This window comes from Pempheris klunzingeri, chromosome 6 (assembly GCF_042242105.1).
Source record: "Pempheris klunzingeri isolate RE-2024b chromosome 6, fPemKlu1.hap1, whole genome shotgun sequence".
NCBI classification, from domain to species: Eukaryota; Metazoa; Chordata; class Actinopteri; order Acropomatiformes; family Pempheridae; genus Pempheris; species Pempheris klunzingeri.
In genome coordinates this window covers 9,552,854-9,566,963 of record NC_092017.1, presented here as the reverse complement: position 1 = coordinate 9,566,963, position 14,110 = coordinate 9,552,854, and the positions used below count along the sequence as shown (strand labels likewise).

Genomic DNA, 14,110 nt, shown 5'->3' with positions numbered 1-14,110 from the left:
GTGTGAGCGGTAAACGGGAAACGCGTGACTCAAACGTGACTCCCGTTCAAACGCATCAAACCCATAGACTGTATATCCCACCCATGCAATTACAGACAGCGGTAAGCCCCCAAGTCTGTAAACAAGTTGGGACCGGCTCTCACCAATTTGCAGCACAGAGCAGTGTGACCCTTTTTTTTTTTTATTAGCATTTAACAACTTTATCTGAGGTACCAACGAAACGGAAAGTTATGGCAGTGAGCGAGAAACTATGAAGTAGTCTTTCAAAACGTAACGTTATGAAAGCTTGTATTTGAACAAATCCTTGTATAAATGTGTTGGGAATGTTGGGTGCTGTGCTTAATTCATGATAAGCATGGCTGAGTAAACTACCAGCCAGAGAGCACCAGTCTCATCAGACTTTATCCGGACTCTTTTCTTTCATTTCACGACCCCACAACATGGCAACCCTGACTTCTGCAAGTCAAACTCCGCAGCCAATCACAAAGCCCAAAACATGAGCCAGGAGGCGTGTCCTCTGAGATACCTCTGACATCTCTCGGTTTATAGTGGAGGGTGTCCCGAACAGGGTGGATAGTAGTTTATCTAAAAAAAAGATGCAAAGATTTAGACCACTGAGTTAAATAAGCTCACAGAAGGTCGTCTTTACGGTGAACCATTCAAGAATCACACCACTATATTGCAATTACAACCCCCGCAAACGCTTCACTACACAAAACACCGACCAATCGTGCATCGGCGGTGCACAAAACAAACGCCCCCAGCAGCGATCAGTGACTCCGCGTTGACCAATCAGCGACGGCTGTTGATGCCAGTGACACACTCCCGCCAATTCCAACTGAGGAGCGCGAGGCAGGCAGCAGGGAGTATGAGGGAAATGCGGAAAGAGGATGTCTCATGTTTTATGTGAAGTAAATTCGAAATACATGTCCTTTAAATAGCAGCATAGTATTTGGTACGCTATCGGGGGCATTTGTGGGTGTTTACGCAACCTGTGCCGTAGTTTTGTCGGAGAATATCTCAAACGAGAGGAGCCCCGGGTTAGTGGTTGGGATGTTGGCGGCGGAAAACCCACCAGTGGACGGACATCTGGCAGCAACGACTCCCGACAGAAGAGGTAATGTAAACCAGGTCTAAAAAGCTGACAAATGGGTCCACCAACTTGCCAAAAAGTCTACTGTTCTGATATGGACGCACTGTAGATCCACCAGTACAATGTAGTGTCCCCAAAACGGTGACAAACTTAAGTTAAACGTGTTTGTGTTGATGTATTAATGTTAGTCAGCGTAAACGCTAGCAACATCGTCTAACCAAAACCACACCAGCTGGCTATTTTCATTGTTAAGAGGCAGACTTCAGCTGATTTTATACATATATATATATACACACACACACGTATAAAACCTACGGCTAGCTTTGCAAACATTAAAGCTAGCTGTGTACAGCTAACTTGATACCCAGCATTGCTAACAGTGTTATCATGTTACGTGACGCCAATTTGGTGACTTTACCGTCAGATGAGAAACAGTAACTTCACGTTAAAGTTGGAGCTCAAACCTCCTCAGATCACCACACTGGAAAACTAAGTTGCCACCAAAGCCCTTAGCTTGTTTAACTAGTGGCTACACGGTTAGCTGTGTTACCGATGCTTTGGTCAGAGCTCTTCCCGAGGTGCCTAGCAAAGCTGCTAGTTTTATTAGGTTAGCAGACAAGCTAGCCACATTAGCATCTGTGAGCTGGTCGACGTTAGCACCTCACAGGAAAGCTGATCTCACAGGTGAAACTGCACAGCAGCTCCGGGGTCTTCGTTCTCTCACAAACATACGTTTCGTGTGGCTATAGTACCTTACTAGCAAACAACTGTCTCCAGTGGCTAAGTTGTCGGTCTTGTGGCTGGACACTAACCCTTCGCCTGACAGCCCCGTGAGGTGCCTGTCCTGCGGCCAGGACTGGGCCTGCAGCCCCGACTGATACACCGGTTGGCGGGAGAGCAAACCAAACACAACCATTACACTCATTGTAGCACTGTCACGTTAGCACATCGACGTTGCGATTTAATACATAACCTTAAACAACAGCACTCTCGCTGGGTTTTAGCTCTTCGGTAGACTTTCACATTATTATGCAGTGACGGGGTTTAAGGCTCCACAGCACATTAGCTGCACTGACATGTGGCTGTTTCAGGAGTAAACTAATGTTACGCTGCTGCAAGCGGAGTCCTTACAATAAAAAAAAAAAAAAAAAAGTGGCAGCGCAGAGATGTTAAGACTTTAAATGTTAGATGCGTGACTGGGCTGTTGTTAGTTCAAATGTAGTGATTGAAATAAGTTAAATACTTAAAGATTTATTTGTAGTGGTTGTGATTTTAGGTCTGCGATTTTTTTTCATCAGATACAAAACGCTTCACAGCAGTTATCTTGTCCACAGTTGTAACAAGTGGATTTTCTGTGACCAGTGTTAATATTCCTATTGTGAAGTGAGATTTTTTGTGCAATCATTTCCTGATGTACTTGTCTTCTTTGTTCTTTTCAGGCATGGATTGTAAGTCAAGTAGCAATGCCAACAAGAAACTTATTCAAGGTAAATACAACATGTAATTTTTAATTTTCAAGAGTTTATGACACTGTTGAAAGATTATGAGAATAAGACATAACCACATACAAGAAATGATGATCTAGCATCAAGGATTGATCATTTTAATGTCTTTTACAGCACCTATTAATGATTGCTGGACATTTTATGTATTGCTGCTTCTCTCTTGATTATTGCCCAGTTTTACATATTTTTTTGAAAAGATCCCAATTCTGTCTGGCATTATATGAACTGAACAGCACAAACTCAAATTATGGGACTATCAACCTTAATAATACGCTTAAGATCTTTACAAGTTAAAACTCAGTCATATGGTTATAGTTGCTGTCTACACTAATAAGACTTGAATTTTTCAAACCAAGCCTGTTGTCACTGACATTATGTGGTCTATCAATTTATACGTTCATGAATTTTTACAAATATTTACACTGACAAGTCGCTTCATTAATATATTAAAAACATCATAGATTATTTTTTGTTTGAGACTGTATTGTTTGTGATAGTTCCATCATCTGTTGTTCATTATGCGTACAGATACTACACAACAGCCATTATTGTGACTAAGAGTTTTTTTTTTTTTTTTTTAATTCTGCCTGCAGCTCGTCTCCCATTCAAGCGCCTGAACCCTGAACCTAAAGAGAACCAGCCACCTAAACGCCCCTGTGCACATGCGTGCCCTGAACCAGGAGTCTCAGACAGGCAGAATGAAAACGAGAATGAGTCCTCTGCGCACCCTGTGCACAGTGGACCACCCCTGGTTAATGGTCGCGGGCCACTTGATGGCTTCCTCAGCCGTAGACGCCCTGCCCCCTCAGATGAAAACATGGTTATAGATCTAACCTCGGACAACAGTTTATCTCCCGTAAAGCGCCTTGTTTCACCTGCTCCTGCCTCCGCCTGCCTCACAACAAAAGACAAGCATCAGGGCAAAGACAAAACTGCCTCTTCTGGGAAACCCAGCACTCCTGAGATGCACACTTCAGACTGCACAGTGGTCAACACAGCTGAAGAAGAAGAAGAGGATGATGATGATGATGATGATGATGAGGAAGAAGAAGAAGATGGAGATCATACAGCATCTATCTCGCAGCTTGACACAACGCAGGATTCTGAAAGTGAGCCAGAGGAGCACGATGAGTCAGGAAACGTTTCCAGTTTAGGAAACAGGTCCATGCTGTCAGCTTCATCAGTCAGCTCCACATCCGAGAGCTCACCAGAGAAGTCCAGGACTGATGACCCTACGCCCACTACTACACCTACAGTATGTACATCTCCCATTGCTTGTTTTTATTTAATCCCATGTATGGCTGCTTGGTATTAACTGATGCAATATCAAACACTATTAATCAACCAGTATTTCAAAGGGTTTATTTGGAGATTAGTGGACATTACACTAAAACCAAACAACAAATAATTTATAACAAAATCCAGCAGAATTGGCAATACAAACTGTGATGAAAGTAGTTTTTTTAAGCAATAAGCTGTCAGTGGTTTAGTGATTAGAGACATTTTGTTTGGCATTTGCTTTATACTTTTGATCGAATTTATATCATGATGAATTGATCATTCTTTATTTACTTATACAAAGGCATAACAGTTAATTAAACACATAATTAAGAATAATGTAGATTATTTTCCCACCACTCTAATCACATTAGACATTCCCAATATTGATAAAATTGAATATCTCTTAATTCGGATAAATACTTCTACTGATAAACTGACAGCGTTTTCATGATGTCTCAGTGCTTTCACATACTGTAGACATTCACACGCAAGAGCATTTTTGAAAACACCTCACTGTTGAGGTAATCAAAATCTCAGTTCAAAATATAGCACAGTAGCAATATTATTGCAATGATTTGTGCAAATACAACAATGACTACATAACTTATTTTGTTTTTCCCTAACCTCACAGGAGCCAAAGACCACCCCCAAGATACCAGCAGATGAGAAAAAGATCAAAAGACGCTCACTGAAGGTGGGAAGTTTGATGTTAGTTTAAAAACACGGCCTCAAACACAACCGGATTTGTTTTGTGTTGCATTTCTCACCCGTGTTGTCATTTATTAAAACCGTTGCTCGGTAGAAGAGAAAAACTAACTGAACTTCTGTAATTGTAGAGCTTACAAGAACAAGAGGAGAGGCTTCGGCTGCGCCAGGAGAAAGAACGCCAGAGGGAAGCAGCTAAAGCAGCAAAGGAGAAAAAGAGAGAAGAGGCTCGCAGGCAAAAGGAGGAGAAAGAAAGAGAAAAACGAGAAAAAAAAGAAAAAGATGAGCGAGAGAAGCGAGAGAAAAAAGAAAAGGAGGAGCGGGAAAGGGCAGAGAAGTTAAAGGCAAAAGAGGAGCAACGGAAATCAAAGCTAGAGTGAGTCATGCAAAGTCCTTACGCTAATGTCAAGACCTGACCGTTTGAATGTAATGTCAGCTCCATATGTCAGCATTGGGGTGGAAGAAAGTGAAGACACATTGATCTTTGAGTGCTAAATGTTTTGCTTTTATCTTGCCTCAGGGCGAAACTTGAAGAAAAACGGAGGAAAGAAGAGGAGAAGAGAATTAAGGAAGAGGAGAAACGGTTGAAAGAAGAAAAGGATGTAAGTTTAAATTGAGGACTTCTTGTTCCAGATGTGTAATTAACCGTTTTACTGAATAGTCTGACAGATGTGTATCTGTTCACAGCGCCTTAAAGCTGAGAAAGCAGAGATTACACGGTTTCTACAAAAACCCAAGATCCAACAAGCTCCAAAGGTTGGTAGATATCACACATTATAACAGAAAAATTGGAAGTTGGTTTCACTTGAGGTTTTTGGTTATTCGGGTGGGTTTATGCCTCTATGCACAGTTTTGGTCATAACTACAGTGCTCATTGGAGCACTATTCTTGCCTCGAAGGTTAGCTTGACTTGTGCATAATCAACTTTAGGGTAAAAGATATAAAGTTTGAGTTGCAACACATCCCCTGTAAGACAGCTGAATTAATACGTACAAACAATGTAACTGCAACTTGTTTTTCTCTTTTTCAGACGCTTGCAGCTGCATGTGGGAAGTTTGCCCCCTTTGAGATAAAAGAAAATGTGTTTTTAGCACCTCTGTGTCGGGTCCAGTGTGAGGACTCGGCTCTGGAGGAACTCGACCGTTGTTTGACGAACCCAGCTGATAACTTGAATGCACTGAAAGACTGGATCGGGCAAAAACCCCGCCAGTCAGGACCCACCAAACCCAGACATACCGACTCACTCAGGTGAGACTGACAGTAGTGATAATCCTAATTTGCGTACTCTGTTTCCCCATGGTTCATGGATCTAATCCACACATCACAGTCAAAGTATGCACTTTTAATGTCTTCTCACCATATTTATGTTGCCAGTGTCCTTTTACGACTGCCAAACTATGAGACTATTATTCTCTTGCTCCATTTTTCAGTAAATGTGTGTGAAAACGCACTGTTGAGATTTTGCTCCCCTTATGCTGTTATAAGGGGATCTATAGAACATTTGACAGCCCTTCTGCAGGCCGACTGTCCGAGCCCACTGAAGACCTCCTCGGTCCACTATGCTGTCGTCCATTGTTTTTCCTCACTAACACCAGCTCCTGGTCACACAAAGCTCAGATTGTTCTGTTCTTTTTAAACTGAGCTTGCAGACAGATGCTGAACACGGGTGCAGCAGCCGTGTCTAGTATGAGAAAAGAACTGTGTTTTTTTTTGTTTTTTGTTTTTTAACATTAAACCCTGTAAGCCTATTCTTGTAGGATTTCCACATACAAGCTTTAAAAAATGATGTATAGTGCTATTATATTAACTAAGAAAATACCATCATAAGTCAGTTCAATTCTTAACAAGTGTTGTCGTTCATACACTGTCCTGTTTAATGCTCATGGAAATTTTGCTGAAGGTTTTTGAAATTGTGTGCATATTAAGGCAAATTTATTTGTATAGGACCTCAGCAACATATAAAGGACAACAAGGCAATAACAGTGCATCAACCTCACAACGATAGACACACTGTCAAGCTAAACCTGTCTGATACATCGGACAGACACAGTTTGTGTTGTAGAAACATTGCTGTTAGATTCAGATACTGGAATTTATGAACAGTGCTGAGCTACTGTTAGTAGCAGTGATCAGAGCTGATTCTGCACTCGCCGTGTCTCCATGTGTCCTTATGGCAGCTGGAAAGACTTCCCTAACTAACTAAATGTTTGTCCGTCTCTGAAACCACAGCCAATCATAGTCATCATATTGTGCTAGAAATGCAGGTTGTGGTGCTACTGCCTCCATGTGTGTTTTCTGAAGCTCAACAACAATTTCTAAACAAAGTATCAATTTCCACTGATTTTTGATTGGTTATTCACATATATTTTACCAAACAAATTTTCCATTCGGCTATGTGCTGTGTTTCTTGTGGCGAGTCCTCTGTGGGACATTTTCTGTGCATTTTGTTAAAAGCTCACCTGGCTGCCCTGGTTGGTGTGTTTTCATAGCAATCCCAATGGTTATTTATTGTTTTGTATAACTTCAGATGCTTTGTGCAGTACATCATATGTATATCAACTAAATGTTTGGAGAAAAACTATGTGAAATCAATTTTCCTGTAGCTTTCTGGTCTCATCTTCCTCTATGTGTAATTTTTTCTCAGAGAGTGCATAACAGTGGAAGGGCCTAAACCGGACGGTGTGCCGGATCGTCAACGTTACGGACACATGAAGCTGCTGCAGTTCCATGAAAACTACCGTCCAGCTTATTGGGGCACCTGGAGTAAGAAGAGTTCACACATCTCTCCTCGCTGCCCCCTCATACAAGACAAGGTAAGAGCGTTTTGCAAAGGCACCAGTCCGTTCAGTTGTCTTGTCACCCTACAAGTAAGAGGTCTCAATGACACTAAGCTTCACCGACCTTTTTAACAGTAGATCAAATGGATTATATTTGAATGTGTTTAAATGTAACCCAGACATCTGTACCAGCTGAGAACTCGGATTGCATAACTATACTTTTAAGGGCTTGCCTAAGTATTTTGAAATAGTATTTTTCAAGTATTTTTTTTTTTATTTGTGTTCTGTCTCCACAGGATTTGTTAGATTATGAGGTGGACAGTGATGAAGAATGGGAGGAAGAGGAACCAGGAGAATCTCTGTCGCACAGTGAAGGGGTGAGTTTCACTGGAGGGTGAAAAACTATTAACATTCCTATTCTAAACTTTTCTCTGTTTATGTCGTGTACATCAATGTCCAGTATTAATCATAAAACATGCAAAACTATCTGTATGTATCCACACATCAATAAATACCTTGTTATTGGCATTATTGTCAACTAAAGCATACACTTTTCAATTGATTTCCCACCTGTTCACTGGCTTCCATTTTTCTGAGTGCACCATAAAAAGCAACAGGCAAACATGGTCATGTTGAAAAGCATAGTGAGAATTCGGTTTGTCCATTGAAAAGGTTGTTTTTTGGCTGCTGACTTTTTTTTTTTTTTAAACGCACCAAAAACAGTTTTAGAAACAGTCTGTTTGCATCTCCAAAATAAACAAAAAGGCAATTAAACGTTCATATTCTAATTTTTTTTCATAATTGTTCTGAGATTGAAACGGTGCCCTAAAGTATGAAATGTAAACTGTAAATTAGTTTTCTGTTGCATCCTATGCATGTTTTTTTAGTTTACCTTTGTCAGAATCTATCACACAGTAAGCACACAGATTGAATGAATCAATATCTGAATAACCAAAGCACTTCAATAAGTGTAGTTTGAGTGTGTTTTCTGAATGTGTTAAAAGCATGGAAGGCAATGGGCTTTAATTTCCTGAACTTTAATAAGCAAAAACTAAAAAAAAGCATACGTCATATTCATCTTGTGTCTTCCGAACATGGAAAGTTGTATGAACAATGAGATGATGATAATTCTACTGAACTGTTGATCATTTTCAGGAAGACGAGGAGGAGGGAGGTGAAGATGATGATGACGATGGCTTCTTTGTTCCTCATGGCTACCTTTCAGATGATGAGGGGGTTCCAGAAGAAGAGGTATGAAGGGAGTTGCAATGTTGGCGGTTTTTCAATAAATTCTAATTTGTGTCCTTAATCTGTCAGACAGGAGTTGGTTGTTTTCCTGCTTCCCGTTTGCACCACTATTAACTCACATGCAACTCCCCAGGAGGGCGGTGACCTGGAGAAACAGAAACTACGACAGAAACTGAAAGCAAGGGAGTGGGACGAGCTGATGTCCACCAAGAAGAAGATGAAGGTGCTGGATCCGGTGGTGAAGGGCTGCGTCTGGGAGGGAGAAGGACCTGGTTTGCAGCTCTTCCAACCTTATGCTGTGTGTTTGGTCGAGCCTTTACCCAAGGCAGACTCCAGCCCCGGCACAGAGGAGCAGTCCCATCGACAGAGGGAAGCACAATGTAAGTGTGAAGTGTCATTACTCGGACATATGGATTAAAGTTTGAGAACAGCCTTTCTATATGTGTTGTTCACTTAGGGACCTGGCAAACTGAGTCGGCAGTCATCTTTATGGTGCTGTTTGACTGAGAGTAGCGGCCTGTTGCTTGTCTGCCTCTTCTCCAGCAGATGGAGAACTAAACCTTACAGTGTCAGAAATTGTTTTTCAGACATTTTTCAGGGTTCCTACAAAGTTTTTCAAATGCTTAATTTCCAATATAATCTGGTGTTTCATCTACACGATCAATTGTATATTTAAAATGAGACGTCCCTTACATTTACTTGCATCTCACACAGGCATAAATTCTGCAAACTTTAGCTTTTTCAAAACTGCATTTATATTAACAATTTAGACGTGATGATAAATGCTGAGTCTGAACATTTTGTGATTAAGGTATTTGGTGTCTTAAGAAAGGGTTAGCTAGTTTGTCATCATGGATCTTGAATTGTTTTGTAACATGTAGTGAAATCCTGTGCATTACAGTGCTATACATTTCATAGATGGTGTGCTACCATCATTATATGTACTGTATGCTAAAATTGGGCGAGAAGAATATCACAATTACATTAACTATTAGCACACAATTAATGATTCTAATTTCCAAGTATCCCCGTCTAAATTGTCCCTCATTTCTATAAGTAAGCCGAGTTTACTTACAGTTGTTGGTATCAAGCAAGTATCAGGGATCAAAATGAGCTGCGGATAAAACAGTGACTGTCCATTGTCCCTGTTAAATGATAACATAAATCAAGCCATTTCATTTTTTTTTTTTTTTTTTGAATGTAAAAAAAAAAAAAAAGCCCTTCTATGGCAGAATCAAACTATATTTCTGTGGATATCGGTTTACTAAATGACATCAACTTTGTCTTATTTAGGAGTTAATGATGCACTTTAAACAATCATTAATGCTCTTTTCTCCAACAGTACTCCCACAGCTGCTGCCTCTGCTGCACGGCAATCTCAACAGTAACAAAGTCATCATCACAGAGTTTCAGGAGTATTGTCGTCAGCGGACCTCCTCCTCATCCTCATCATCACCGCCTGAACTGTCCAGCCCTCAGAGCTCAGCGGAAAACATTCCCACCAGGTAAAACACAATATTTGATATCATCTATATCTTGATGTTAATGATCTTTTGCTACCAACAGGACTGGGTATCATTCATTGATACCAGTAGCGATACCTTGACTTTGACCAGTTCCCGAACGATACTTATTTTGATTCCAATTTTATAAAATCCATTTTAACAAAATTGTATTACACATTATGATACAAATGTTTCATTTTATTTTTCAGATCCATGGCATTTTTGCACACTTAATGTAGTTTTATAACCTAAATAATATAAGCCTACAATGTGGTTTAACTTTAGTTGTGTGTTTCAATGCTTGGATTTTTACATTCAAAGCGGTTTTACACAAAAAATAAACCTGTTTACCACAACCACTTCAAGTTGTCTATTACCATAATATCAGTAAATATAAGCCTATAAAAGCCGGTATCAGACTAGGAAACTTCAGATTACCAGACGACATTGAGCTGCATAATACTCCTCGGAGCAACCAGAGGGTGGGCACAACATAACCAGTGAACACAATGAGCAGCACACCCAGCCAGGGTAGTATGCAACACAGACCAGCAGCGATATGAATGAGCTATGTTCCTCTTCCTCAGTAAATCTTCTTGGTCCTACCATGCTGCATGCTTATTGACTGTCAAACATTGATGAGACTTACTCTCTCAGGTACAGAAAGACATTTTTTCATACTTGTGTATGGAAGCAATTTAGTTGGTGCCATAAAAGTATCAGATGTTCGGTAGCCAACCCTACCTCTTATTCAAGGTAGAATAAACATACACAGGGGAAGGAAATTGTGTTTCTTCGTCACACAATCAGAACTTGCACAACAAAAAGAGACATACACTAAGCACAAAGACAGTAAAGTGAAGCCTTTCAAATAACTAGCTTCAATGAGTCACTGTACAGGTTATTTACAGATAAATCTTTCTAGTTTTATGTAATTTCAAAAATGTAAAACCTTTTTTCCTTCCTTTTTGTCATCAGAATACAGGTGAAGCGCCTCATCAAGAACAATGCTGTTTATGAGAAGCGCTCCACCTACAGACGTTGCTGCTGGTATGTGCACACAGAGGTCCTATCCCGTTTAGGGCAGGAGGATCTCCCCGTGCCCTGCCAGTGGACCTACCTCACCGCGGGAGCTCGAGAAGAGTCCCGTGAAGAACCCCAGGCAGCCACAGGCTCTCAGGGAAACTCTCCGACTACACCCCAGACCTCCTCCACCACGTCTTCATCGTCCAACAAAAGGAAGAGCACAGGCAGCATGTCCATCACCAAGTTCATGAGGAGATGTACTGACCCCGAGCAGGTAGAGAAACACTCAAATAGATTCTCAAATTCCCATGCACGCTTCAGTGCAACATGTCAGTTCATGTTCTTACTCGTTGCCGTTTTTGGTATCTAAAGATGATCATCCCATTAAAAATGTGCTGTTTTTGACATGCTGATTATAGCCAATTACTGCATTTACCTTAAATACTTAAATCCTTGTACTTGCCAGACGGAAGCAATGGAGGCAGATGGTTTTCAAGCTGACACTGAGGATGACGATGAGGAAGACTGTGTCATCACCACAACACAGAGTGGTGAGTTGAACAGGAGGAATTAGAAGCTGTCACTGTCAGCTTTTGATGTTGACTCCAAGATTCAAACCATTTTAATTTTTGCGCAAGCACATATTATTTAAACCAGCTCAGGTGACAGAATGGGACACTGGCCCACGTAATCGGCTTTACCCTCTACAGTTAAACACATACAAAACACATTTAGACAGATTTTCTTATTACAGATATATCAGTGTTGACAACACCTAATTTGAACAGTTAAACAGCAATAGTTGCAAATCCTTTGCTTTCTTTCTGAGAGCTTGAATGGTGCTTCTGCAAAGATGCATGCAAACATCTCTTTGAACATGCACACAGAAGCATGATTTGGCTAACCGAGGATTGCTGAGGAGCCAATGTGTACTACTCTAAGATCTCAATGTGTTGTGTGGACTTATGTGTCAAGCAAGCTGATTAGTTTAGCGAACTCCTGTTGGGAGGTGGTTTCAAAACTGAGAGAAGAAAAGAAACAAATGTTTATACAAGTGCATCATGAAGAGTCAAGTACAAACCAAACCGCCACACTAAAGTCCCTGAACCACCTACATGCCCTTTCACCCAAATGGAGCTCAGAAGTGGGCATTGGATGAGAAAACTGATGCATCATCAAATTGGAGCCAGGGGGTAATTAGCCAAGCTTAGTATGAAGAAGCTCTGTCCAAAGCTAAATATCTGGCCACCTGCACACATTATGTTTACTAAGTAACGCATATCTCATTTGTTTAATCCATTCACAAATCAAAATATAACATTGAGTAGTTTATCTGTGCTGAGTGTCTCTGGCTAAAGTGCTGGCTAAGCTGATCGCCTCCCCTGTCCGTTAGTCTTTATTAAAGTGTGGACACAGCTAATTGGAGTTAAAACACTCCTTGTAAAGTTCCCTGTGTATTTTAGGCACCTTTTAAACTCTTAAAAGCTCAAATGGATGCCTCAGCTGTATTTCATAATCTAACTGAAACCTCATTAAATGTTACTCTGCAGGCCCAACTAGAGAGAACTCGTCCAGTGAGGGAGACTGTCTGATGGAGGTCACCCCCTCAGGCACAGCTGCTCTCCCTGTGGCCAGCGCTGCTCCTACACTCGCCACTGCCTGAGGACGGGCCGTCTCCTCCCACCAAGCTACCCCGTTTCCCCTCATAAATTCCTCCCTCCTGGTTCTGAACTCTACTGCGTCCAAGACAGAATCAAGTCCTTAGACAAGCCGAAGCGCCACGCTCGGGCACAGCTCTGCTCTGCTCAGTATAATGACTTCCCCTCTCACCTAATGTTTTGTAAAGGAGTCAGAAGTCATCTTGCCTGTGAAAATGTAGCTGCGCATAAAATCGGCATCTGACTTGATTATTGAGGGCAGGTTTGTCCAGTGACCATTCATTATGTGTCTGATTATTTTGCATTGAAGTGGCGGTCAGGCATGTTTGCCGTTGGCCTCTTTAAACTTGGGAGGTGAACGTTCCTGTGGCACTGCTTTAGCTACAGCAGATTGGGTTGAACAGAGGGAGGAAGAGCAGAACGGAAATGCCCAATTTTCATGAGAAGCATTCAAGGCATCAAGAATGGCATTATTTACCGCTTTTGAAATCTTGAATTCATGACGTTATTGGATTTCCTCTAGTCTAAATGTATATAGTTCACCGGAAATTAGAGCTGGGAAATGAGGCTGAAAGTCCATCTGTGCATTTACTCTGCAATTTCTAACTCCGACAACTCACTGGAGTAGTTGCTAGATCTGTACGTGTACAGTTAGGTCCAGTGTCACAATGTTTTATAATTTGTATTGTATATGTATTTTTTTCAAGAATACTTGAACAGGATAAATTCATTAAACCTGAATAAAAGTACTGCACTTTTATATTCTAATCATTTCTCACTTCATCTGGGCACCTTTGGTAGCGTGACGACAACACAGACTCACTGATGTTTCTTATCAGGATCTCTGGTGTTGGCTGAGACTCCTGTAGTGCCTAAAGCTGCTCCGCAGTAATGGTTGACAGTCAACAGCGGACAAAGCTGAGCTAAAGGTGAATATATGCACATCTGAGCACTGCAGTTTACTGCAAACAACTATTTGGTACTAAGTAGAGGGAAATTTTTTATTTTGTTTTTTTTTTTTCTTTAAAGAGCATTATTACTTTGATATTGGAAACTTCATTATTTACATGTGTTAAATTGTTTGCTCACCTGTAGATAAATTTCACATGTTCAGCTCATCTACTGAGCACTGAATAAAATGCTCTAGGTCTGTTATCACTGAGCTGAATTACACGTGCTGTTGATTTGACTGTTATAAATCAAAACATCTTTAAAAGACGCCGTATTACATTCTGATCCTCTAATTAGTGTTTTGATTAACATGGTGATGATGAATGAATGATCAACACCATTAACGTGGTGGAGCAGTTAC

General features: G+C 40.9%; 1 protein-coding gene across 1 annotated transcript; it reads left to right on the top strand.

Annotated features, from left to right (window-relative positions):
• Positions 1–856: 856 nt before the first annotated feature.
• On the top strand, positions 857–13,971 carry chaf1a (chromatin assembly factor 1, subunit A (p150)). Its single transcript, XM_070832843.1, has 16 exons — positions 857–1,117; positions 2,533–2,580; positions 3,192–3,853; positions 4,511–4,573; positions 4,716–4,960; positions 5,105–5,186; positions 5,272–5,340; positions 5,615–5,832; positions 7,229–7,397; positions 7,658–7,738; positions 8,517–8,612; positions 8,743–8,989; positions 9,952–10,114; positions 11,093–11,414; positions 11,607–11,691; positions 12,691–13,971. The coding sequence occupies exons 1-16, from the start codon at positions 1,054–1,056 to the stop codon at positions 12,801–12,803; spliced, it is 2,727 nt and encodes a 908-aa protein (XP_070688944.1). The 5' UTR covers positions 857–1,053; the 3' UTR covers positions 12,804–13,971.
• Positions 13,972–14,110: the final 139 nt, after the last annotated feature.